The sequence below is a fragment of the Peromyscus californicus genome, unplaced genomic scaffold, assembly GCF_007827085.1.
Source record: "Peromyscus californicus insignis strain IS unplaced genomic scaffold, ASM782708v3 Scaffold_11__1_contigs__length_118956290, whole genome shotgun sequence".
NCBI classification, from domain to species: domain Eukaryota; kingdom Metazoa; phylum Chordata; class Mammalia; order Rodentia; family Cricetidae; genus Peromyscus; species Peromyscus californicus.
Window position 1 is genome coordinate 93317671 of NW_026294402.1, and position 27673 is coordinate 93345343.

At 43.3% G+C, this 27673-nt stretch overlaps 1 protein-coding gene across 1 annotated transcript; it reads right to left on the reverse strand.

Annotated features, from left to right (window-relative positions):
* Positions 1-212: 212 nt before the first annotated feature.
* LOC128105419 (coxsackievirus and adenovirus receptor-like) lies at positions 213-27245 on the reverse strand. The gene is made up of 7 exons (XM_052730570.1): positions 27176-27245; positions 26497-26663; positions 21464-21668; positions 18910-19079; positions 17352-17556; positions 2775-2944; positions 213-512 (listed from the first exon to the last, which is right to left on the reverse strand). The coding sequence occupies exons 1-7, from the start codon at positions 27243-27245 to the stop codon at positions 261-263; spliced, it is 1239 nt and encodes a 412-aa protein (XP_052586530.1). The 3' UTR covers positions 213-260.
* Positions 27246-27673: the final 428 nt, after the last annotated feature.

Consider the following 27673-nt stretch of genomic DNA (forward strand, 5'->3'; position numbering starts at 1 on the left):
TTACAAAGAAGCTAGTTGTTCTTATTTTTCTTATCTAAAACCACACAAGCTTTATGTTTCAAGCTATGAGAGAACAATAGAATTACTTCAAAAGTTTACTTATAATTCTAGAGCTTGGGCTATGGTTCAGTAGTAGAGCTATTTCCTAGCAAGCAAGGTCCAGGTTTCACTTCTCGAATATAAAAAATGAATAAATGCAATTATTACTGTAAAAGGTAAGTGTGTTTTACATAAATGCTTGATTTTAGTACTGTGACTTCTCACCTGGTTAGTAAGCCATCGCTTTCTACCAACAACAGTAACTTACCAACAACTATCAGCTGAATGGTCCTTTTGACAGCACCATGGCCATAGAACACTCCACACTGATAGGTGCCAGCATCAGAGAGCTGAACATTGCTTATATTTATAGACGCATCACCAGACCTGGTATCATTACTTGTAAATTTCACACGTCCTTTCATATCTTGATAGAAGTCATCGTAAATTTTGTCTGCTAAATTTACGATAAACTAAAAGAAAACCAAAACAGAAGGAAAAACAAAATGAGCTGAGGAAATGACTTGGGGTTAGAATCATGTAGTTCTTTTCCAGAGGACCCAGGACTGGGTCTTAGCACCCCCACGGCAACTCACAGTGGCCTGTAACTTCAGATCCATGGGACTAAACAGCCTCTCTGGCCTCCACAGGCACTAGGCATGTACGTGGTGCCGAGATGAACATACAGGCCAGAGACTCACATAAAAATAAAATTGAAAACATCTTTTGTTAGCTGTGCATATACCATGTTATCACAGAATTTTAAAAAAGAAATAGAAAGGAGAGAAAGAGAGAGGGGAAAAAGGGAAGAAGAGAGAAAGTAAAGAGAGCTGGGTAGAGAGATGGGCTCAGTAAGTAGATAGTTTGATGGACAAGAACCTGAGTTTAGGACCCCACTGCCAGTGTAAGAGCCAGATGTGACTTCACAGTTCTGTAAGCCTACCACTAGAGTCAGGGTTGGGGGCCAACCCTAGGCCCTTGTTGGCCAGTCAGTCTAGCCATTGGTGAACTCCAAGTGAGAGGCCGTATCTCACATCTCAAATGTGATGGAGAGAGATAGCAGAGTACACCTGACCTCAACCTCTGGCTTCCACATGTGTGCCCACACATATACAGATGTATCTGCACACACATGCACTACATTACATACGCAGAAAGGAGAGGAAGAGGAAGAGGATGGAAGGAGAAGAAGAGAAAGAAAGGAACACATTATAAGGAAACCTACAATACTTAAAAACACAGAATGATGAAGTAGAAATGGGCTGGTGTGGCCTGGGATGTAGCCTCACAACCCTATTTTTTATTATTATTTTAAGCTTTGTTTTTTTATTGTTTTAAATTATATTTAGGTTGAGCCAGGTATGGTGGCACTTACTTTTGGGCCACCAACCATCTCCCAAATCATGACACAGAGACTCATTATTAGTTTTGAATGCTTGGACTAGCTTAGGCTCGTTTCTGGCTAGCACTTTTAACTTAACCTGTTTCTCTTTATCTACCTTTGGCCTTGGGGCTTTTTATCCTCTCTTCCTTCTGTACATCTCACTTGCACAGCTTCGCTGGCTGGCATCTGTCTGGCTTCTTGCCCCAGGCATGTCCCTCATTCTCTCCTCCTTCTTCCCTCTTCTTCCCCTTCTCCTTCCTAGCCTAGATTTCTCCTCCTGTTTATTCTCTCTCCTGCCAGCCCTGCCCATCCTTTCTCCTGTCTAGCTATTGGCCATTCAGCTCTTTATTAGACCATTCAGATGCTTTAGGCAGGCAAGGTGAAACAGATGCAACACATCTTTACATAATTAAACACACATCCTTATGTTGTTAAACAAATGCAGCATAAACGAAAGTAACACACCTTTACACAGTTAAAGTAATAGTCTGCAGCATAAACAAATGTAACACATCTTTGCCTAGTTAAAATACTATTCTACAACACCAGCACTCAGAGGCCAATAGAGAATGCTGGGTCACTAGGAACTGAAGTAACAATTGTGAACTGCCATGTTGATGCTGGGAACTGAAACCAGGTCCTCTAGAGGAGCTGCCAGTGCTCTTAAGTGCCGAGCCAAATCTTTGGGTTCCATATTCCCACTATAAAAGGAAAACCCAGAGTCCAATGTGATTAAATACCATGAAGATGATTAAATAACACAGCCCAGTACTAGAGAAGGGTTTGGTGACACTGGACAGGACCACATACTTCTTCATTCCTGTATTCTCTTGTTTATGAGCTGCCCCAGAGGGTGTAGTAAAAGAATCAAGTCAAAATAAGAACACGCCACCCTTTACCCCTCAAGAAGGCTATCATAATTTGCCTGTGAAATGTAACAAAAAAAGACAAATTGCTTTTTGTCTTAATGCAATTTGGAAGCCAGGCATGATGGGACATATCTGTAGTTCCAGTAACTATGGCTGGCGGCTGAAGCTTGATCATGATAAAAACAAAGGACATAGAACCTGACTTCTGACAAGAGTCTACTGACTCTGGCACACACACCCTTGCTGCCCAGCCCACTCAGCACATCTCTCCTATCCCTTGCCTGCTGTCACAGATGTTCAAGTCCACATCTTCAGAACTTCCACAACATCCTCTTGTCCCTGATGCATTCAAGGAATCTGATGACCCCTTCCTCTTCTGAAATCCAAGTCTTTCTACCCAGGTTCATAAGTCTACGCAGTAGGGACTCTGACTATGATACCACATCTGCCTAGTGAGAGTGAGCAGGCATAGGGCAACCTACCATGCGGTTCACCACCTCATTTTCAGGGCCTGTAAGCTGCATCCAGTCAATGAATAGTGGTCCTTGGCCCTCAGGGTTAGGAGCGAACATGCAGGGCAGATGGACAGTTTCCCCTTGGACTTCCTGAATTGTCTGCTCTGAAGTAGTGATGTTCACACTTTCAGTAGAACCTAGAGAGAGAAAAACCTGTGCATGACACTGAGCATCTGCTGTCACTCACTGGACGGCTCCAGGCAGAAGCCAATCAGGAGACAGCATGAGAAGTTGTGGGTGAGACCTGGACCTAGAAGGATGCAGTTCCCACCCAGGGATGCCCTTCGTGAAAGTGGAACACCTGTGGACATTACCTCATTCTATATGACTCCCCTAGAGCACCACCCACTTCCCAGTGTTGTACAGACACAAGCTTCTGCTAGCAAGTGCTCGCCCTTCCCAGCAGATGTAGACAAGGGATTTAGCCAGAGCTTCTGGGGGGTCAGTTTTATATATGAATGCCAAGGCCACGTTGATTCATGCTAGTCACAGTGCCACAAGCTTCCTGGGAACTTTGTGTACAGTGCCCATAGAGGCCAGAAGAAGGCATATAATATTTGAGACTGGAGTCACAGACAGCTGTGAGCAGCCATGTGGGTGCTGGGAATCAAACTCTGGTCCTCTGGAAGAGCAGCCAGTGCTCTAAACCTCTGAGACACAGCTCTAGCCATAACACAATTTTTTAAAAGCTTTCCATTTAGACCACACTCAAGGTGTGATGTTGAAAATTCTTTTCTGTTTTGTTTTATTTGATGTACAATAATCTAAACACTAAACAAACAATAATTTCCACAAAGTTGGGGTGAAGCTGTGTGGGTAAAATGCTTGTTAGGCAAGCTCATGACCTGAGTTTGATCCCTGAAAGTCTTTGATCCAGGAAAGAAACTATCAACTCCTGAACGTCGTCCTCTGAAATCTACTTGCACCCACATGCTGTGGTGCCTCTCTCTCTCTCTCTCTCTCTCTCTCTCTCTCTCTCTCTCTCTCTCTCTTTCTCTCCTCTATTTTCTCTCTCCCTCTCTCTCTCCTATCTTTTCTTTCACTCCCCCTCTCTCATACACACACACACACACACACACACACACACACACACACACACGCTATTCTATCCCCAGCATCCTAAACACACAGCTCTGCACCATAGAATCCTCACTTGTCTTTGTGCCATGAAAGCGAAGCTCAGAGCGCTCACACGCAGCTCTGGGGGGTGACTCTGACAGGTGCGGTGACGAGTAAAGCTTTTGTACTCCATGTTTTTCAATACACATAGAGTAGACTGAGGCCCAAGGAAATGCCCAAACTTATTGAATTCTCAGGGCAAACTCAGAAGACAAGGTTCAAAGGAACAACAACACAGCTCTCCTGAATCCAGGCTCAGGGTTCTTTCTCACAAAACAAAACTCTTGACCATCCTGGCCGTCAGAGAAATGTGCAGAACCATATACCTCCCATGTGCCACCTGGCCTCTCAGGACCTCCTATCCCAACCTTCTGTTGACCAGAGCTTACGAAAGGTGGAATTATACCTGGAAAGCCATGAAGAAGGTAGCAGAAGTGGGGGTGTGGACCTTGGACAGTGTGTGCTCACACAGACAGTAGCGGTGGAGTGTGGACATTGGACAGTGTCTGCTCACACAGACAGCAGTGGGGTGTGGACATTGGACAGTGTCTGCTCACACAGACAGTAGCAGTGGGGTGTGGACATTGGACAGTGTCTGCTCACACAGACAGTAGAGGTGGAGTGTGGACATTGGACAGGGTCTGCTCACACAGAGAGCAGCAGTGGGGTATGAACACTGGACAGGGTCTGCTCACACAGACAGCAGTGGGGTGTGGACATTGGACAGGGTCTGCTCACACAGACAGTAGCAGTGGGTTGTGGACATTGGACAGTGTCTGCCCACACAGACAGCAGTGGGGTGTGGATATTGGACAGTGTCTGCTCACACAGACAGCAGCAGTGGGGTGTGGACACTGGACAGTGTCTGCTCACACAGACCTCAGTGGGGTGTAGACACTGGACAGTGTCTGCTCACACAGACAGCAGCAGTGGGGTGTGAACATTGGACAGTGTCTGCTCACACAGACCACAGTGGGGTGTGCACACTGGACAGTGTCTGCTCACACAGACAGCAGTGGGGTGTGGACACTGGACAGTGTCTGCTCACACAAACAGCAGTGGGGTGTGGACATTGGACAGGGTCTGCTCACACAGACAGCAGTGGGGTGTGGACATTGGACAGGGTCTGCTCACACAGACAGTAGCAGTGGGGTGTGGTCATTGGACAGGTTCTGCTCACACAGACAGCAGTGGGGTGTGGACATTGGACAGGGTCTGCTCACACAGACAGCAGTGGAGTGTGGACACTGGACAGTGTCTGCTCACACAGACAGTAGCAGTGGGGTGTGGTCATTGGACAGGGTCTGCTCACACAGACAGCAGTGGGGTGTGGACATTGGACAGGGTCTGCTCACATAGACAGCAGTGGAGTGTGGACATTGAATGGTGTCTGCTCACACAGACAGTAGTAGGTCTTGAAAGAATAGGAAGAGAAACTAGAGCCCTTGATACAAGTTCCACAAAAGAAAACAATGTTTCAACCCTTTTACAACTTAATCCTTTCCTGAACATTGTACACTCCTATACTGAAGAAGGAAAGGTGATTGGAGAATGAGAGAGAGAGAGAGAGAGAGAGAGAGAGAGAGAGAGAGACAGAGACAGAGAGACAGAGAGAGACAGAGAGAGAGAGAGAGAGAGAGAGAGAGAGAGAGAGAGAGAGAGAGAGAGAGAGATGGGGGGTGCTGTGGGATGGTCTGTATGTCAAATTACTCTGATTGGTCAATAAATAAAACACTGATTGGCCAGTGGCCAGGCAGGAAATATAGGCAGAGCTAACAGAGAGGAGAAAAGAAAGAACAGGAAGGTGGAAGGAGACACTGTCAGCCGCCACCATGACTAGCAACATGTGAAGATGCTGGTAAGCCATGAGCCATGTGGCAAGGTACAGACTTATAGAAATGGATTAATTTAAGATATAAGAACAGTTAGCAAGAAGCCTGCCATGGCCATACAGTTTGTAAGCAATATAAGTCTCTGTGTTTACTTGGTTGGGTCTGAGTGGCTGTGGGACTGGTAGGTGTCAGAGATTTGTCCTGACTGTGGGCCAGGCAGGAAAACTCTAGCTACAAATGGCGCCCAACGAGTTGGCAAGAGTTTCCACCTAAAACCTGAGAAAAGATTCTAAAACGGAGCTAAAAACAGCTTCCTAATTGTCTCTCTCAAATGAGCGGCAGCCTGCCAGTTTGAGCTACTGGTGGGTTCCTAGCGTGCGCTTGACCTGCAGTATGGCAGGAATGAGGCCTCTGCAAGTGGCACATTAAGCTGCATGGTGGATTTAGCCTTTGCTAGTACAAAACAAAAAATGGTTTCTGGGCTACACGCTGCTTGGATAAAAGCATAGACCCACAATAGCTCCCAGAGCCGGCGGTAAAGTACCACGGCCATGTTGGGAAGCTGAGGTGGGCGGAGCCAGCAGCCATAGCGCCGTTTCAGTTTTACGAATGCTGCAGTTTAAAGCAATAGATTCACAATAAGACAGATTCAGATGTAATAGTTTACAATGTGTATAAAATATACGTAGACTTGAAAGAGACAAAAAAGCTGATATATACAATTATATAAAGAAATACATAGTTTTAAAAATAAAGTCTTTAAAGAGACAGTAAAATTAATATAAAAAATAAGCCACGTAAAGATGAATATTACACAGAGAATCTGGATTGTGTTGTCTTTGGGATTTTTAACTGCAGAAAAACATTTGATCGCAAAAGATGTTGAGTTAAACCAATATGTATATTTTAAAGATACCTTGACTTCAAAATTTGGATGTAAGGATGTGTTGCTTTGGAAAAGAGGCTCTGCTTTTGTTTCCACAGAGAGCCAGAGGCTATGGATTTGTTCCAGATTAAGATACATCAGGTTTGACCAGCCAAGACCCCATGAAAGGTCTCCAATGACACCAAGGCTCAGATGATCCAACATCCAGAACCGTTTCAAGGCAACTGGCTCAGACAATACACCCTCACGGACTACTCCATAATCGTAAAATTTTCTTTGTGTCCCCATAAGATACAGCGCCCCCCTCCAGCAGGAAGTAGTAAGAGAAGCTATGCCCAAATTCCCAAATATACCAAGCTGGCTTTGGAGATATGTAAAAGTTATAACCTTCCTCTTTAAAAAAAAAAAAAGAAAAGAAAAGAAAAGAAAAGAAAAGGGGAAGTGCTGTGGGATGGTCTGTATGTCAAATTACTCTGATTGGTCAATAAATAAAACACTGATTGGCCAGTGGCCAGGCAGGAAATATAGGCAGGGCTAACAGAGAGGAGAAAAGAAAGAACAGGAAGGTGCCACCATGACTAGCAACATGTGAAGATGCTGGTAAGCCACGAGCCACGTGTCAAGGTACAGACTTATACAAATGGATTAATTTAAGATATAAGAACAATTAGCAAGAAGCCTGCCACGGCCATACAGTTTGTAAGCAATATAAGTCTCTGTGTTTACTTGGTTGGGTCTGAGTGGCTGTGGGACTGGTAGGTGGCAGAGATTTGTCCTGACTGTGGGCAAGGTAGGAAAACTCTAGCTACAGGGGGGAGTGCAGCTAATAAACTACTTCTGGTGCACATGTTCCAATACAGAATGAAAAGTAACATGAAAAATAAACAAACACATTCCCCTACCCCCTTATATTAATCCCCTTATAAGAGCTCCAATTGCTGGGCGGTGGTGGTGCACGCCTGTAGTGGGTAGCCATTCCAGCTTTGATCTTGAAGTTCCAACCCACATTGAGACTTCGGCAACTGTCACACCTACAAGGCGGGGCCAAGGGAGGTGGCTGGAGACCTGAGATCTGCATGGGCTGCGCTCTCACTCGGTTCCAGGACCTTGGGTGGTGAAGGTGGGCCAAGCAGAGCTCCAGAGAACACCGCTGGACTGTGATACACCTTCCCCAGACCCCGTGACCTACCTATCCCTTAAGTTGTAAGTTATGTCATTAAATAAATCTCCTTTTAACTACATGGAGTGGCCTTAATAATTTTACCAATATCTGGTGCACACGTGGGGCAAATTCCAAAGGCCTGGGTGGCTCCCACCCTCAGCCTCCTCCCCAGCTAGCAGGTACCTAAACCTGCCTGCAAAGTTCCATATAACCAGGGAATGCCTACATGGTTCCATTCCCGAAAAAGGGAGCAGCTAGTCCGGTCTCAGTTCCCTAGCATAGCACCAAGACCAGCGAAAAAGGCACTCCCCCACTTCCTGAGTGCCGGCTCCAGCTCCACAGCGAGCTGCAGTCAGTCAAGATCACCAGCAGGCCCTGCTTTGGAGCTGTACCAACACCACCTGCTGGCTGAAAAGTGCTACTACACCCCCCAAAACCACGAAAGGTAAGCATATTGTTTCAAGTAAAAGTACTTGATAATTTTACACCTTAAAATAGACTAACAAATTTTGAGTAATTCTTGTAATATGGCCGACAACATTTCCTCACAAGAAATTGAAAACCTTTTTGCCTGTATGATGAATGACATCTTCCTGGAAATATATGACCTTCCTAAGGCATATCTGGCCTGTACCATTTTGGCATTCATCATAATAATTCACACAGTGTTCAAACACTGGTTTAATAACAAGAACAAAGATGAGTCACTATTGGGACTGATACAGGATTTAAAAAATAGCAATGAAGACTTACAGAAAAACATTCTTTCTCTGGAATCTGCTAACCAGGATTTAGAGGTTTTAAAAGATAGCAATGAAAGCTTACAGAAAAAGATTCTCTCTCTGGAATCTGCTAACTGGGATTTACAGGCTTTAAAAGATAGCAATGAAAACTTACAGAAAAAGATTCTCTCTCTGGAATCTGCTAACCAGGATTTACAGGCTTTCAAAGATAGCAATGAAAGCTTACAGAAAAAGATTCTCTCTCTGGAATCTGCTTTAAAAGAGAGCAATGAAAGCTTACAGAAAAAGATTCTTTCTCTGGAATCTGCTGATCAGGATTTACAAAACAGGCTTGTACCAAAAATTGATCTTATTGATAATAAATGTGAATATTTAATGGACAGAACACTAATTCTCCAGACACTATATAAGGAAGAACGATTATCATTAATTGATAAGATAAGGTCCATGGAATCATGTGTTTCTGAGGAACATAAAAACTTCTATGATTCCATGAGAAATCTGGAGTCCCTTGCCAGAGAGGAGGTTCACTCCCTAGAACAGACCCTAGGTGCTCGTTTGCAAGTCTTAGAAGAAACTCTCAGTAAACATGACAAGGGACCTAATAAGCAGAAGGGCAAGACCATAGAGGTTGTAACATCTCCAAATGGCTCTCATACAATGGCTTATCCTGTTATCATCCATGAGAAGCCAGTAGATGACACACACCCCGAGCCATATAATACATATACATTACAACCAATTTCAACAAGGGACTTTAAAAATATAAAGGAAGCAGTAGTTACCTATGGAATACACTCCAAATACATAAGACAGGTGTTAAATTCGTGGTCTACCTCACACAGAATCATCCCAGATGACTGGCATCAGTTAATTTCAGCTGTTCTAGAATATAGCCAGCAGCTACAGTGGAAAAGCTGGTTGAGAGAACAGGCGAAAATTTAGAACAACAAGGTAAAATCAAAGGTCAAATACTTGGTGAGGGATGTTTTGCTGACAGGAATGTACAAGCCACTTATGATGAGCATACAATATCCCTATGCTGGACAGCAGCTCTAAATGCTTGGGAAAAAATTCCAGAACCTGGAAAACCAACTGAGGTATATACAAAGATATTTCAGGGACCACACGAACCCTTCACTGATTTTTTACAAAGGCTGAACACAGCTATAACAAAAGCTGTATCAGATAAAGAATTAAGAAAAGTATTAACTGAGTCCTTGGCGTTCGACAATGCTAATGCAGAATGCAGAAGAATACTTACACCATTAAAGATCAGATCAGCTCCTTTGGAAGAATGGATTCAGTATACTAATGGTGTTGAATCTCGTAACTACAGTAATGAGGCTTGGATAGGAGAGACAAATCCCAGAGGTGAAAGAAGGCCCCGTGTTACCAAATGTTTTAAATGTGGTACACCAGGTCATATAAGTAAAAACTGTATGTGGGGTACTCCTAGAAGTAATACTCCTTTTAGGAATAGCCTAAACAGGAGACCCCAACCACCTCCTGGATTATGTAGAAGGTGTGGCAAAGGCCGACATTGGATCAGTGAGTGCAGATCAAAAATAGATATACGAGGCAACCCTTTACTGGCGGGAAATGCCTCAGGGGGCCTCTTGCAGGCCCCCAAATCAAATGTAGTACAAACGTTCCCAGCCATTGTGGAAGAAATTCCTCTCCAGGACAACTGAATAAACCAATGCCTAACGTAAAAACCGATACTGCAATGGATGATAAAACAGCTCTGATAAGTGGATCACAGTTTACAAACAACACTATAAAACAAATATTTTGGCAGACTTCCGTAAATGAACAAAGACCAAAGCTTGGAATTCGAATTAATGGCCTGGTTCGGGAGGGCCTGGTAGACACAGGTGCAGATGTGACTATAATTACACCAAAATCATAGCATCCAAATTGGCCTCTTCAAGAGGTAGATGTCCAACTTTTAGGGATTGGCACCCTATCTCAGATAAAACAGAGTTCGAGATACGTTGAATGCATAGGGCCAGAAGGACAGAGAGGAAGGCTGAAGCCATATGTAGCAAATGTAGCAGTAAATCTTTGGGGCCGAGATCTGTTACAACAGTGGAATACCCAGATTAAAATTCCTACACTTTCAGAAAAATAATACAGACCAATGCATGTTTCTAGGAACAATATCATGACATGCTATAAAAATCAGTCACCAACCATTCCGGCTGTTCACAAACAGAGCATGACTGCTGTTGAACTCTCAGAAGTACCAATTGCCTTACCTTTAAAATGGCTAACTAATAAACCTGTCTAGGTTGGATAATGGCCTTTGACAAAAGAGAAGCTACAAGCTTTAGAACAGCTGGTTCAAGAGCAGTTAAATGCTCAACACATTGAAGAATCTACCAGCCCTTGGAATTCTTCTGTATTTGTTATTTAAAAAAAGTCTGGTAATTGGAGAATGTTGACAGATCTGAGAGCTATTAATAAAGTAATTCAGCCAATGGGCTCCCTACAGACTGGGATGCCCTTGCCCTCTCTGCTACCTAAAGAATGGCCTATAATAGTTATTGACTTAAAAGACTGTTTCTTTACCATACCCTTACAAGAAAATGATAGAGAAAAATTTGCCTTCACAGTACCTAATTGTAACAATTCTCAGCCAGTCAAGAGATATCAATGGAAGGTTCTCCCACAGGGAATGTTAAACAGCCCTACTTTGTGCCAATACTTTGTGCAGAAACCATTGGAGATAATTCATGTAAAGTTTCCACAATCTATAATTTATCACTATATGGATGATATCCTATTAGCTGATCCAAAATTAGATACATTAGAAAGCATGTTCGAAGAAGTAAAAACAGTTTTGCCTCGCTGGGGACTGCAAATTGCTCCTGAAAAAAATACAAAGAGGAGATTCTATTAATTACTTAGGACATAAGATAGAGCTACAAAAAATTAGACCCCAAAAGGTACAACTAAGGAGAGATCGATTGAAGACTCTTAATGATTTTCAAAATTTATTAGGAAGCATTTCCAACCTACTGGGTATCATGGGAATACCCAAAGATGGACTACAAAATTTGGCTAATACTCTAGAAGGGGACAAAGAATTAAATAGTCCAAGAGAATTATCAGCCAAAGCTGAGAAGGAATTGGCTCTAGTAGAAAAGACAATTCGAGAAGCACATGTGGATCGTGTGGATCCAGAACTTAAATGCATTCTTGTCATATTCCCCTCCAGACATTACCCAACAGGTATTTTCATGCAGAGGGAAGATATTATATTGGAATGGATATTCCTACCACGTAAACCAAATAAGAAATTAAAGACTTATATAGAAAAGATCTCTGATTTGATTCAAAAAGGTAAACTAAGACTTCGCCAGTTGACAGGAATGGACCCAGCAGAAATTGTAGTACCTTTAACTAATGAAGAAATTTCATCACTATGGAAAAAATAATGAATACTGGCAGAGAGCCTGCAGTAACTTTTTGGGAGAGATTAACAACCACTGTCCCAAAAGCAAGAGAATAGAATTCATAAAGAAGACCGAATGGGTCCTTCCTCACATTGTACGACAAAAGCCAATTTCTGGAGTCCTCACATTCTACACTGATGCAAATAAATCAGAGAAAGCAGGATATAAATCAGGAGACTTAAGTAAAGTGGTACAAAGTCCATACAGCTCTGTACAAAAGGCAGAACTGTATGCCATTCTTATGGTACTGATGGACTTCACAGAACCCCTCAATATAGTCACTGACTCTCAACATGCAGAGAGAGTTGTTTTACTTATTGAAACTGCTGAATTTATTCCTGATAATACAGAATTAACTTCATTATTCATACAATTGCAGGAAATCATCAGAAAAAAGGAACATCCTATATATATATAGGATGTTATAAACATCTTGTGTATTGTCACAATTGTGATATATATATATATCACATATCAGATCCCATACAGGTCTGCCAGGACCTGTAGCACAAGGTAATGATGAGATTGATCAGTTACTAATAGGTAATGTGCTAGAAGCTTCAGAATTTCATAAGAAATACCATGTACATAGCAAAGGTTTGAAGAAGGATTTCTCCATCACTTGGCAACAGGCTAAGGATATTGTGAAAAAATGTCCTACTTGTTCCATCTATAACCAACTTCCATTACCTGCAGGGAGCAATCCAAAAGGTATACAAAGAAATGAAATTTGGCAGATGGATGTGTTTCATTTTGCAGAATTTGGAAGATTAAAGTATGTACATCATACCATTGACACCTATTCAGGATTTCAATGGGCAACTCCTATGAGTTCTGAAAAGGCTGATTCTGTGATTACACACCTATTAGAAGTTATGGCCATCATGGGAACACCTGTACAAATTAAGACAGACAATGCCCCAGCATATGTCTCCAATAAAATGAGACAATTCTTTGCTTATTACAATATAAAGCATGTTACAGCTATACCACACAATCCCACAGGCCAAACAGTCATAGAAAGATCCAATTGAACTTTAAAGGATATGCTAAATAAACAGCAACAGGTAACAATGACTCCTAGAAATAGATTGCATAGTGCTTTATTAACCTTGAATTTTCTCAATGCTGATGAGAAAGGAACAACAGCTGCGGAGAGACATTGGACGACAGACAAAACTCCTGAGCTAAACCAACCGGTTTATTTCAAGGATGTGCTGATCTCTGAATGGAAACCTGGATATGTTCTACGTTGGGGAAGGGGTTTTGCCTTTGTTTCTGCAGGAGAAGAAAAGCTATGGATACTAACAAAATTAATAAAAATTCAATTCGAACAGGAAAAACCCCTTGATGAGGAGAAGTAAAAGATCATCCACCAATGTGACATCTCTACAAGTTGTAAGAAAAATTTAACAATCAAATGTTGGGGTAGGGTTCTGTTTTTGTCTTTCCAGGATAATGGAAATACCCATCTTCCAAAAATCATAAGGCCTTGGATATCCAGATGTTTACAGCAGAAAGAATGAATCTATTGGTACCAATCTGCACACGGTAAAATCTCACTGTCTAACATCTATCTCTCTATCAATCTAGAAAAGTTGTGGTTCCAATTCAATTATAAGCCAAGCTGGCTTTGGAGATGGAATTGGCTCACTCCTTCTCTAAACCCAAGCACATTGCTAAAAGAAAAGTTTGAGAGATTCTCCAGTCCCATATCAGAAGAGCCCTCTGGTGTGGGACAGAAGGAAACCAATAAAAAGGGACCATTGTCTTCTAGATTCTAATTCTCTCCATGCTTACTCTTGATTTCTCAGAATCCTTTCTTACATGCTATGTCCTCTTTAAATCCAAACCTTCCATTTTGATAACAAATAAGTTTTTCTATTAGCAATCTCAGAAGTCTCCAGAAGGAAGATGGGGCCCCAACAACAACTCTACCCAATCCAGAATGATGCCATGGTAATCATCATCATACTATACTTCTTACCAGAATTTCAGACAGTCTTACCCATTACTCTAAGACTTGCTGCAGAACCTACAGTTAGTCTCACTGAGATTTAACTATCTGAGCTTTCTCACAGTACCCAACAGAGATAACATCACCCCCTAAACAGCAGGAAGCAATTCTAAGAAAACGACACCCCTTCTCCCTTAGGTTTCATAATTCTCAGGGTTATGGATGATGGTTATAGGGTTCAGGGTGGAAGAAAATATTAAACTCAGTATTCTAAAAAAAAAGAGAAAAAAGGGAAAAGAAGAAATGGAATGGATAGGTATAAGATATTATGGTAGATTATTGTATATACTAGTAAACAAATTTAGTAAAATAGCAGCCTTAAATAATTTGCACTATAATTTGCACTGTTATGGATTCTTATATGTTGATACAAATGTAAACTATTTTTATATTCCTGTTTAAGATAATTTGTATATTGATACAAATACAGAACTATATTTGTTATAATGTACATATATTTCTACTCTTATTTGAAATATTTGTATATTGATACAAATGTAAATTTATATCTGTCATACTTTATGTGTGTTCTACTTCTGTTTAGGATATTCGGTATATTGATATATATTTAAGATTATTGTCATATTGCTTATCACACTACATACTCCTACCTCTGTTATAAATATTGATATATAAGATTATTGTCATATTGCATATCGCACTATATACTCCTACCTCTGTTATAAACATCTTGTGTATTGTCACAATTGTGAAGTCATCGTTCTTTACCATACATTTGCTTATAGACTGCTTACCTTGTTTACGTGAAGCCTTAGTCCTTAGGTTATTTCGGTAGATAAGACTTATAGATTTATAGTCACCTATGCTTGTCATCTCTATAGTTACATTAGTTAGGTTATCCAGATTTACAGATACATAGATCAGATGGACAGGTAATCTTCAAACACTTCATAGACCTAGAGAATATGGCATTTAAATAACTTAGAATTCTGTTGACGTGAGACATAATTGCTCCTGGCTGCACCAATTTGATCCCGAGAGAATGTTGGGCTTCTAAGACATTTCCATTTGGAAGTTTGTCTTCTTGGCACAAAATGGCCTACTGGGCAAAGAACTGCCCTTGCCTCGACGGCTGACAGTACAAATGCAATGCTGTCCTTTCTGGACAAGCGGGACACAAGGAAAGCAACCACTGTACTCTGCCAAGACAGGGTAAGATGGTCTTTCAGAATTCCTGCTTCGGAAAATGGTCTGTCAGATACTTTAGGCCTGTAGCCAATTTGAATGCACCAACAATGCTGAGAAACATTATGTGACTGTCCAGGCTGCCAACTGTCTCGGTCTACTCTTGCAAGATTCCCGAAAGTTGCTTGCATCCATCTACCATTTCTCAGGTACCATTATATTCCTTCTCAGGTCTTTGATGGAATTGAAGACTAGCAGTTATAGTTACAACTTAGTAGATAGAACATATTAAGTATTAGATTCAGGTTCTTTAGGATAGGACACCTTTTGGAATGATCTTTGTAACATGCCATTTACCTATGCTCTATACTTCTCTGGATTTTAGTATGTGTTTCTTGCTTGATACTGTTTGCATTGGTTGTAGTTCCATCTTATCTAGGTCATTATCCCTCATTATTCCTGGACAATATTTGATAACCATTCCTTTGTATATAGTCTTGTATTAGGTTAGAGCCTTCTTATTTAGACAAAAAGGGGGAGATGTAGTAGGTAGCCATTCCAGCTTTGATCTGGAAGTTCCAACCCACATTGAGACTTCGGCAACTGTCACGCCTACAAGGCGGGGCCAAGGGAGGTGGCTGGAGACCTGAGATCTGCATGGGCTGTGCTCTCACTCGGTTCCAGGATCTTGGATGGTGAATGTGGGCCAAGCAGAGCTCCAGAGAACACCGCTGGACTGTGATACACCTTCCCCAGACCCCGCGACCTACCTATCCCTTAAGTTGTAAGTTATGCCATTAAATAAATCTCCTTTTAACTACGTGGAGTGGCCTTAACAATTTCACCAATACACGCCTTTAATCCCAGCACTGGCAGGCAGAGGCAGGCAGATCTCTGTGAGTTCGAGGCCAGCCTGGTCTACAAAGTGAGTTCCAAGACAGACATCAAAACTACACAGAGAAACCCTGTCTAGAAGAAATAAACAAACAAACAAAGAACTCCAATCAGAAAAATCAATAAGATCCTGCAGAAAAAGAATCCAAAGAATGATTATAACTGTGTTCAAACAACTTAAAGAGGACCTGCTTACAGAAGCCCTGCACAAAGTCAAGCCAGGAAGAATCCCAGTATGGACGGGTATGGGGCACTTATGACATGCATCTCTGAGGAGCACTGGAATTGATGGCTGCTTGGGGAGACAGAGGCTGTTTTCTTCAGCAATGGAGGCTCTGAGAGGCTGCCCATACTCCAGCAGATGATCCACAACCCATACACAGAAGGTTGTACTGAATGACTTGGTAGGGGGCACAGGAGGGTCAAAGAGAGGGGGAGAGAGACAGTTGAAAAGAAAGATGAGGAGGATGGGAGGGATGGGGAGGAACTGGAGGCACCAACTGGGGGTAGATTTTTATAAAAATAGATTCTATGCATGTATGAAATTCCTGAGGAAAAACACACAACTTCACTTATTTTTTGAATTGTCGATGAATTTTACAAAGTTTGTCACAGGCTGGGCATGGTGCTGTATGCCTTTAAATCCAGCACTTGAGAGGCAGTGCAAGCATACCTCTGTTAGTTTGCGGCCATCATGGTCTACACAGAAAGATCCAGGCCATCCAGGAATGCAATGTGGAACCTGGTCTCAAAAGACAGAAACCAAGTGGCTGGAGAGATGGCTCAGTGGTTAAGAGCACTGGCCGCTCTTCTGGAGGACCCAGGTTCAATTCCCAGCACCCACATGGTGGCTCACAAAGGTCTGTAACTCCAGTTGCAGGGGATCCATCACCCTTTTCTGGCTTCCAGACATGCATGCAGGCAAAACACTCATACGCGAATTAAAATGGAAAAACAAAAAAACAAAATAAAGTAACAACAACGAAAAGAAGTAACTCTCTTCTTTTGCAAAAGAAAAGAAAGTATTCACTTTGTTTCACACAACGTGAGAACATTAGAAATACTCCAAAGTTTAAAATTATTATTCTAGAGCTAGGGGTGTGGCTCAGTGTCAGAGTCCTTCCCTAGGAAGCATGAGCCCTGGGTTTCACCCCTAACATAGTAAAAAAATTAGTAAAATTACTACTCTAGAATCAAAGCTTTGTTTTATAAATCACTGTGACTGTGGCGCCGTGAGCACTCACCCTGTTTCTATGACACCCATCGCTCCCAACAGAAACTTACCAGTGACAGCCAGCTGAATGTTTCTGTTGACAATGCCAGGATGTTTTTTCACTCTGCACTGATAGGTGCCAGCATCCGATAGCTGGGCATTTGTTATATTTATGGATGCATCCCCAGACCTGATGTCATTACTGGTGAAAAGTACTCGTCCTTTCAGGTCTGGATAGAAGTCATCACAAACTTTGTCTGCAGAATATAAAATAACCTAAAAGAAAACAAAAAAGGAAGAAAAATTAGACTAACTAAAACAAAAACAAGTGAGGCGTGTACTTGTGTGCATGGGTGTGGTTACCTGCGTATGAGGCACTGAGGTTCGGGAACCACTGGGTGCCTTGTTCTAGATTCTCTCTTATTCCGCTGAGGTAGGGTCTCAAACTGAACCTGGACATTGGCTAGCAGCCAGAAAGGCCCAGCCATCCTCCTGCCTCTGCCCTTCACAAGTTGAAGCTAGTAGCCTGAATTACCACACACAACTGTTCAGGTCCAGGCTAGGGGTTTCCTCGCCCTTGTGCATGAACTGTTACTCACCGAGCCGTCTCTCCAACCCAGTGTTGACTTCTGAGATAAAATGTGTGTGATGAAGCTAATCAGTGACATTGCAGTTAAAACAAAATACCAAAGAACCATCACAAAGGCAAGTGTGATACTTGGAGATTGGGATCTTTGGGTGTGCCTCTTCCTCGGATCTGTCTTTGACTTTCCAGCGTTCTTCATTTGGCTCTGGTCACTTTGACTAGGAAAACTCCTACAGCGATATTTTTATATGATTTCCATAGTTTAACACTGATATTTTAGAGACATTAAATTTTTGCTTGTTTGTTGTTTTATTTGTTACAGGTCCTTACTGTGCAGTTCAGGCTGACCTGGAATTTGCTATGTAGTCCAAGCTGGCTTCAATCTCTCAATCCTCCTGCCTCAGCCTACCCACACAGAGAAGGGTTGCAGGCAGGTACCACCATGCTCAGCTTTTTCTTTGCTTTTCAAGAAATTAGCTGTAAGAATTAACTTGCAATGAGGAGAACAGACTGTGGTAATGTAGACGATCATCATACTGTGTACATCTTGTGACCGCTTTGCTGGTTGTAGGAGCCCCATGTAAATCTAAACTCCTACCAGGGCCAGGTGCAGTGAGGGTCACTTGTAGACCGGAAGTGAGGAGGGGAAGGTGAAGGAGGAGGATGACTGGGCCCTGGACTGTGAGACCAGGCTGGCAACATGGTGAGCTGAAAGGACACTAGAGTCAAAGACAGAGGACACTGATTGTCACTTCTGACAGAGTCCAGTGATCCTGGCACACACATTCCACACACACCCTTGCTGTCCAGTCAACTCAGCACACCCCTCTTGTTCCTTGCCTCCTGTTACACACTTTCGAGTCCAGACTCTCAGAACTTCCACAACTTCCTTTTGTCCCCTAAAGCCTTCAAGAAATCTGATGATCCCTTCATCTTCTGAAATCCTGGATCATTCTATCTATATTCACAAGCCTGGGCAGTGGGCTTCCAGCCATGATACCACATCTGCCTAGTGAGAGTGAGCAGGCGCAGGGCACACTTACCACACGGTCCACCACTTCATTATTGGGTCCTGAAAGCCGAAACCACTCAATGTCCAGTGGTCCTTGGTCCTTAGAGATAAAGGTGAATATGCAGGGCAGATGGACAGTTTCCCCTTGGGCTTCCTGAACTGTCTGCTCTGGAGTTGTGATGCTCACATTCCCAATGAACTCTGGAGAGAGAAACCTGTGCATGACACTGAGCATGTTGTCACTCACTGGACGGCTCCAGGCAGAAGCCAATCAGGAGACAGCATGAGAAATTGTGGGTGAGACCTGGACCTAGAAGGATGCAGTTCCCACCCAGGGATGCCCTTCGTGAAAGTGGAACACCTGTGGACATTACCTCATTCTATATGACTCCCCTAGAGCACCACCCACTTCCCAGTGTTGTACAGACACAAGCTTCTGCTAGCAAGTGCTCGCCCTTCCCACCAGATGTAGACAAGGGAATTAGCCAGAGCTTCTGGGGGGTCAGTTTTGTCTATAAATGGAAGGCCAGATTGATTCATGCTAGCCACAGTGTCACAGGCTCCCCGAGGACTCTGTGGGCAGGGCATATGGGTAAATTTTGATGCATTTTCTGCCAAATTGTCTTTAATTCTAAATTTTTATGAAATCTGATCATTTTTATTTGTACTTTGTTCTGGTGGCAGTGGTACTGAGGATTGAAGCCAAGGCCTATTTATATTAGGCAAGCAGTCTACAATGGGCTACATTCTTAGCCCTGAATGGTTAAAATTATTTCTAAACAACAAATTCTGATGAGGACAATTTCTAAAGAAACACTGTCAAGTTTCATATATGCAGTATTAGGTTCTTTTCTACTGTTTTGGTAAGACACCATGACCAAGGCAACTTGTAGAAGGAAGTGCTTATTTGGGTTCACAGTTCCAGAAGGAGAAGAGTTCATCACCATCTCAGGAGAATGGCTGTCATGGCAACATGCATTGGCAGCTGGTGCAGCAAGCTGAGAGCTCACATAGGATAGGAAGCAGGAAGCATTATGACTAATGTGATGCTTTCAAATCCTCAAATCTGCCCTCAATGACATACTTCCTCCAACAAGTCCACACCTCCTACACCTACCCAGATAGTGCCACCGACTGGGAGCTAGACTGAGCCTGTGGCAGACTGTCTCATTCTAACCCTGCCCATGTATAAATCCACTAAGTGACCGGCCTAGGAATTATGTTTAAGACATTTCTTACGTCATCCTCCTAGTTCCTTTCTAAAAAGGTTAACCACATTTATTTTAGTGGTTTTGAGAAGGCATTTTAAACTTTCACAGCTTATTCTAAGATTTGTATTCTGTAACACTTGCATTTAAGGCAGGCACAGTAGTTCAGGAGGTAAAGGAGCTTCCATGTAAGCCTGGCCACCTGAGCTGGAGAACCAGTCCCCCACACACACACTCACACACACACACACATACACTCACATACATAACACACACTCACATATACACACTCTCATACACTCACATACATACACACACATTCACATACATACACACACACTCATACACACATACATAACACACATATACACTCTCATACATAACACACATACACACTCACATACATAACACACACACACTCACATACATAACACACACACTCACATATACACACTCTCATACATTCACATACATACACACACACACTCATACACACTCACATATATAACACGCATATACACATACATCACACACATACAGACACACACACACACACACACTATTCAATCCCCAGCATCATAAACACGCAGCTCTTTGCCATAGAAACTTCATTTGTCTTTGTGCCGTGAAAGCGAAGCTCAGAGCGCTCACACGCAGCTCTGAGGGGTGACTCTGACAGGTGCAGTGATGAGTCTTTTTGTACTCCATGTTTCAATGCACATAGAGTAGACTGAGGCCCGAGGAAATGCAGAAACTTACTGAATCCTCAGGGCAAACGCAGAAGCCTAGGTCCGTAACAACAGCACCAATGACAACAGTGCAGTCTCCTGAGTCCAGGCTCGGGGTTCTTCCTCACACAACTAAACTTCATTTATTTTGAAAATCTCCAGGAATTTTACAAAAAAAGCAGTCGCTTCTTATCTTTCTTTTTTCCTCCCTTTGGTTTTTTGAGACAGGCTTTCTCTGTGTAACAGCCCTGTCTGTCCTGGAACTCACTTTGTAGACCAGGCTGGCCTTGAACTCACTATGTAGATCTGCATGCCTCTGCCTCCTGAGTGCTGGGATTAAAGGCATGTGCTACCACCTCCTGACTTATTTTTTTTTGTGCAAAAATGTGATAGCTTCTTATTTTATGCTATGTGAGGACATTAGGGATACTTTAAAAGTTTAACATTATTACTCTAGGCTAGGGGTGTGGCTCAGTGGCAGAGCCCTTCTCTAGTAAGCAAGAGGCCCCATATTCCACCCCTAGCATATCAAAAATAAATAAATACAATCATGTGTACAAGCCATGTTTGTCTTACTTTAATGCTGTGACTTTAGTACTGTGATATTTCACCCTGTTACTGAGAAGCCAGCCTACCAACAGTAACTTACCAACAACTGTTAGCTGAATGGTTGTCTTGGCAACACCGGGGGCTTTTTTCACTTTGCACTGATAGGTGCCACTGTCTGAAGGCCGAACATTTCTTATTTTTATGGACGCGTCACCAGACACAATATCATTAGTTGTAAAATGTATTCGTCCTTTCAGGTCATAGTAGAAGTCAGAATAAATTTTATCTACAGCATACAAAATTATCTAAAATAAATCCAAAACAGAAGGGGAAAATTAGCCAACAGAAACCAAAATAAACTAAAACTTATTTCATTAACGCTCTGTACATCCCATGCTGCCATCGAATCAAAAATAGAAAGATTGGAAGGAAGGAAGGAAGGAAGGAAGGAAGGAAGGAAGGAAGGAAGGAAGGAAGGAAGGAAGGAGAATGGATGGACACAGGGAGGAGAAGCGTGAGCAAGAGAGGTGGGGTAGGCAGGGTGAGAAAACCTACTCAGAGCACAAACTGACCAAGTAGAAATGCATCATCCACGCGGTCCTCCTTGTAGCCCCACACTCCTATTTTAAATGGAGAACCGGAGGCTCGACATGATGGTAAATAGCGCAGCCTGATGGGGAATGGCTGGTGAGGTTGGACAGGAACACATCCTTGTTCGTCGCTGCGGTACATCACCAAGTACAAACAACAATGTACCCCTCCTTTGCTTCAGAAGAAGACTGACCATAGTTTACCTGTGGGATCTAATAAAAAGAAAAAGTTCGGGGGCTGGAGAGATGGCTCAGAGGTTAAGAGCACTGACTGCTCTTCCAGAGGTCCTGAGTTCAGTTCCCAGCAACCACATGGTGGCTCACAACCATCTGTAATGAGATCTGGTGCCCTCTTCTGGCCTGCAGGCATACATGCTGTATACCTAATAAATAAATAAATCTTTAAAAAAAAAAGAAAAGAAAAGAAAAAGTTCTTTCTGTCTTGATACCAAAGTGGAAGCCAGGCATGATGGGACACACCTGTCGTTCCAGTAACTAGGAATACTGAGGACTGATCACGAGTTCAAGACCAACATAAGAAGCTCCAGTCCAGCCTGAACTATAGAGTGAACCATTGTCTTAATACACTAAAATTAAAAAAAAAAATACTGCCAGGTGGAGAGATGGCTCAGAGGTCTTCCAGAGGACCCAGGTTTAATTCCCAGCACCCACATGGTGGCTGACAACCATCTGTAGCTCCAGTTCCATTGGATCCAGGGTCTTCTTCTGGCCTTTGAAGGCCATGCACACAAATGGTGCAATAGACACTCCTGAGGCAAAACGTATGTAGAAAGATAAAAAAAAGAGCCAATCTTAGAAAATACTGCTTAGGCACTTACAATTCATAAATGCCAATAAGAAAAAAATAACAAAAAACAACTGCTTTAGACAGTTGGAAAAAGTTTAAAAACAAGCAAACAGAAAAATCAGTCTTCCCCAGAACTTCTATATCTAAAGCATGACCCTAATGCCAATGCCTTCCAGGGTTTCACTGTTACAGGCTTTGAGGGCAACAGCGGCAGGTAGATGTAGAAGGCAACAGACTCTGGGTTAAATTTGAGTTGGGAAAGAATTGGAGTAATCACCTTGATAATTTCTAAAATTGGTTTAACGTATCTTCTAATTTTCACAGTCCCTCACTGTAGACACATAAGACCTGTAACAGCAGTGCCCAGTTCATAATTACCAGGAGTGAACACTGCTGGACTAGGCGCCTTCCAGCTAAACGTTTAACTCTGGTGATGGGCAGTGCAATCAGAGTAATTGGCATCAGGAAGATGCTTTTCCAGGTGGGTTCTGTGGAAACGTATTGAGCAGAGGGACAACTGTCCTTTTCCGTATTTTGTGTACCCTAGCCTGCTGATGCGCTCCCTGGAGCTCTCCTTTGATATCTTCCTTCACATCTCAGAAGCTAAGCACAGAAAAGCAGCAGTTAGGGGTCCACAGCTGGCTCCCCTGAGGAGCTGCTGTGTCTTTTGTGCCATTTTCTCGCCGCACCCTCTTCACTCAACCCTTGAGTGTCAGCCAGTAACACTGACGATGCATGCTCGTCACCCTTGTCCACCCCAGCATCTACCCACACAGCCACCACATGATGGGATGTCATGGTCCTGACAAGGGAGAACAGGGAGTAGCAGGACCTGGGGTGGAAGCTGGTACTGACGATGCATAGAACACAGGGAAGGAGGGATGGGGAGAGCAAAACAGGAGTGTGGCCCAGTGCACAGAGTGCGTTGGGTCCTCGTTCTCATGAATAGGGAGAAAGCAGGGAGTTTGGGTAGCAGAAGACATAGAAGAAGTGCATCCTGGGAGGAGAAGACAAGTCATTCACAAGCTGGGAAATCGCCTCAATGATTGTCATGACGACTTGAGCAAACTGAGGAAATGGCTGAAAATAAGCAGCTGCCTGACTGCCCTGATTAACCACAAACCAGAAGAATGTGATTTTCAGAATTGAAATGCCTAATTCTCTATGAACCGGGAGCAAAAATAAAGTCTCTTTCCTGAAATAGTTATTAGGTCACTCAAGAGATAGCTCAGACCTTAAGAGCATTTGCTGGTCATCCAGGGGACCCAAGTTCCATTCTTAGTATCCACGTTGGAGGGCTCACAACAGCTTGCAACTCCAGCCCTAGGAAGTCCCGCCTCTTTATCTGGCCTCTGTTGGAAACCCCTACATGGGGCACACACACACTCCAAAATATATATCCAATAATTATTACTCTATTTTCATGTGTTTCCTTTCCCTGGGCTAATAATTTATTAACATCACTTTTTGTCCTAAATACTTTATTTTCATTTGTGCGGGGAGTGTGTGTGTGTGTGTGTGGGGGGGGTTATATGGACCTGTGGGTCTGCAGAGGCAAGTAGACAGCCATGGGTTTCCATCGCTACCATGACCCACCGTATTCCCTTGAGACAAGTGTTTTAGTCATAGTTACTACTGCTGTGATAAACATCATGACCAAAAGCAAGCTGGGAAGAAAGGGTTTATTTGGCTTGTGCTTCATCATCACTGTTCATCATTGAAGGAAGTCAGGACAGGAAATCAAAGAGGGCAGGAGCTGATGCAGAGCCGGGGAGGGGAGCTGCTTACGGGCTTGCTCAGCTTGCTTTCTTATAGAACCCAGAATCACCAGCCCTGGGATGGTACCACCACCGTGAGCTGAGCCCTCCTCCATCAATCACTAGTTAAGAAAATGCCCTACAGGCTTGCCCACGCCTGATCTTGTGGAGACATTTTCTTAATTGGGATTCCCTCCTCTCCAATGAATGACTCTAGTTGTACCAAGTTGACATAGAACTAGCCAGCACAACAAGGTCTTCATTGAAGCAGCTGACACAGGAACCAGCAGGCCTCCACGATCCTCTTGTCTCTCCCCCCATCCCAGTGCCCTGTTACAGGCATGCATTTCCATGCCCAGCTTTCTACAGGAGTGCGAGGGATCTGAGCTCCGGTCTGCACAGCAAGCCCTCTTACCCACTGAACAATCACAGTGTCCAGTCCAACACGGCTTAGTTTTTTAAGTAAATGTATCAGATGAAGCTGATATAAAACATTCTAAATAAAATAAAATACTAAGCGATCCGAAAGACAAATGTGAACCACTACTTGGACATGGATAGGACCATCAGGTGTGCCCCTTTGGAGCGATCTTTGACTTTCCAGTGTTCTTCATTTGGCTCTGATCACTTGGATTAGAAAAACTTCCACAGCGATGTTTTACATGATTTCTATAGTTTAACACTGATATTTTAGAGACGTTAATTTTTGCTTGTTCTTTGTTTGCTTACTTGCTAGGGGGTTTTACTGTGCAGCTCAGGCTGACCTAGAATTTGCTATGTAGCCGGAGCTGGCCTCAAACTCAATCCTCCTGCCTCAGCCTACCTGCATAGAGAAGGCTTGCAGGCAGGTGCCACTATGCTCAGCTTTTCCTTTGCTTTTCAAGAAATTAGCTGTAAGAATTAACTTGCAATGAGGAGAACAGACTGCGGTAATGTAGACGGTCATCATACTGTGTACATCTTGTGACCGCTTTGCTGGTTGTAGGAGCCCCATGTAAATCTAAAATCCTACCAGGGCCAGGTGCAGTGAGGGCCACTTGTAGACCGGAAGTGAGGAGGGGAAGGTGAAGGAGGAGGATGACTGGGCCCTGGACTGTGAGATCAGGCTGGCAACATGGTGAGCTGAAAGGATACTAGAGTCAAAGACAGAGGACACTGATTGTCACTTCTGACAGAGTCCAGTGACCCTGGCACACACATTCCACCCACACCCTTGCTGTCCAGTCAACTCAGCACACCCCTCTTGTTCCTCACCTCCTGTTACATACTTTCAAGTCCAGACTCTCAGAACTTCCACAACTTCCTTTTGTCCCCTGAAGCCTTCAAGAAATCTGATGGTCCCTTTCTCTTATGCGTTGTTGGTTGTTTTATTACTCATTACTCTTTTGGGAGGCCCACCACCCAGCTCCCAAATAAATCACACACCGAGATGTATTCTTGCTTATGTTTTCCTGGCCTTAGCTTGGCTTGTTTCTAGCCAGATTTTCTTATCTTTAAATTATACCATCTACCGTTTGCCTCTGGGCTTTTTCCTTTTCATACTTCTGTAAACTTACTTTCACTCTTACTCAGTGGCTGGCTGGGTGGCTGGGTGGCTGGGTGGCTGGGTGGCTGGGTGGCTGGGTGGCTGGGTGGCTGGCCCCTAGTGTCCTCCTCTCCTTGTTCTCTTGAGCCTTATCCTCTCCTACCAGATTTCTCCTTCTATTAATTCTTTCTGCCTGCCAGCCCCACCCATCTTTCCTTGTGCCTCCCTATTGGCCGTTCAGCTCTTTATTAGACAGACCATCAGGTGTTCTAGCCAGGCACGGTAACATAGCTTCACAGAGTTAAATCCAAAATAAAAAAAAAAATTAGCACACCTTAAAATAATATTCTACACTACTTACAAAATCTTGGATTATTCTATACGTGTTCACAAGCCTGGGCAGTAAATACCAAATTTACCTCGTGAAAGTGAGCAGGCACAGGGCACACTCACCACATGGTCCCTTGCCTCATTAGGTCCTGAAAGCCGAAGCCACTCGATGTCCAGTGGTCCTTGGTCCTCAGGGTTAAGGGTGAACATGCAGGGCAGGTGGACAGTTTCCCCTTGGGCTTCCTGAATTGTCTGCTCTGGAGTAGTGATGCTCAAACTTCCTGTGATATCTGGAGAGAGAAACATGTGCATGACACTGAGCATCTGCTGTCACTCACTGGCTGGCTCCAGACTGAAGACAATCAGGAGATAGGATGAGGAGATGTGGGTAAGACCTGGACTTGTGCTTTCATGAAGGTGGAATGACTGTGGGCATTACATCATCCTATATGAGCCCTTAAGAGCACCACTCAATTCCCAGTGTTGTACAGACACAAGCTTCTGCTAGTAAGTGCTCGCTCGTATCAACAGATATAGACAAGGGAACAGGCCAGAGCTTCTGGGGAGTCAGTTTTGTCTATAAATGGATTAATACTAGCCAAAGAGCCCTAGGCTCCCCAGCGATACTGTTGGCAGGGCACACTCCCTGTACAAACACTTTCACTGTCCACTATTTCTCGAAAATCAAGAGTACTTGGTTTGGTAGGCTGCCACTATCATTTTTGTGTTCCCCTAACTGAATGGAGACTTGTCCTTGCCTTGGTCCTTCTAGATGGATCAAGCTGCTCCTCCAGAAACCTACAAATACCCCGGTTGGAGAAGATGGTTCCTATCCCTGAGTGTATCATCCTTCTCTGCTTCTTCGCAACCATCCCTTAACCTGCTGGAACAGTCTTTCTCCTCAGGACAACCAAGGCTGCACAGATAAACACCACATCAGAACACAAAACAAACAAACAAACAAAAAGACATCTACTGAAGAAATCAGTTTGGGGCAGGAGAGCTGCCATGTGCCTTTAGCTCCCCGCCCTGGAAAACCAGAGGCTCCCTAGCAGATCTCTCTGAACTGGAGCTTGCTCTCCAACAAAAAACTCGAGTTTCATGACTTACTTTTGAAATGCTCTTCTCCAGAACAATATTTGTAACTCCAACTTCACATATAAATTAATAAAATTTGTGGACCCCAGTATGTGAGGCTGTGTAAAGGAGTTTTTGAGAGAGAGAGTGAGAGAGAGAGAGAGAGAGAGAGAGAGAGAGAGAGAGAGAGAGAGAGAGAGAGAGTTTGTATTTGGGAAAGAGC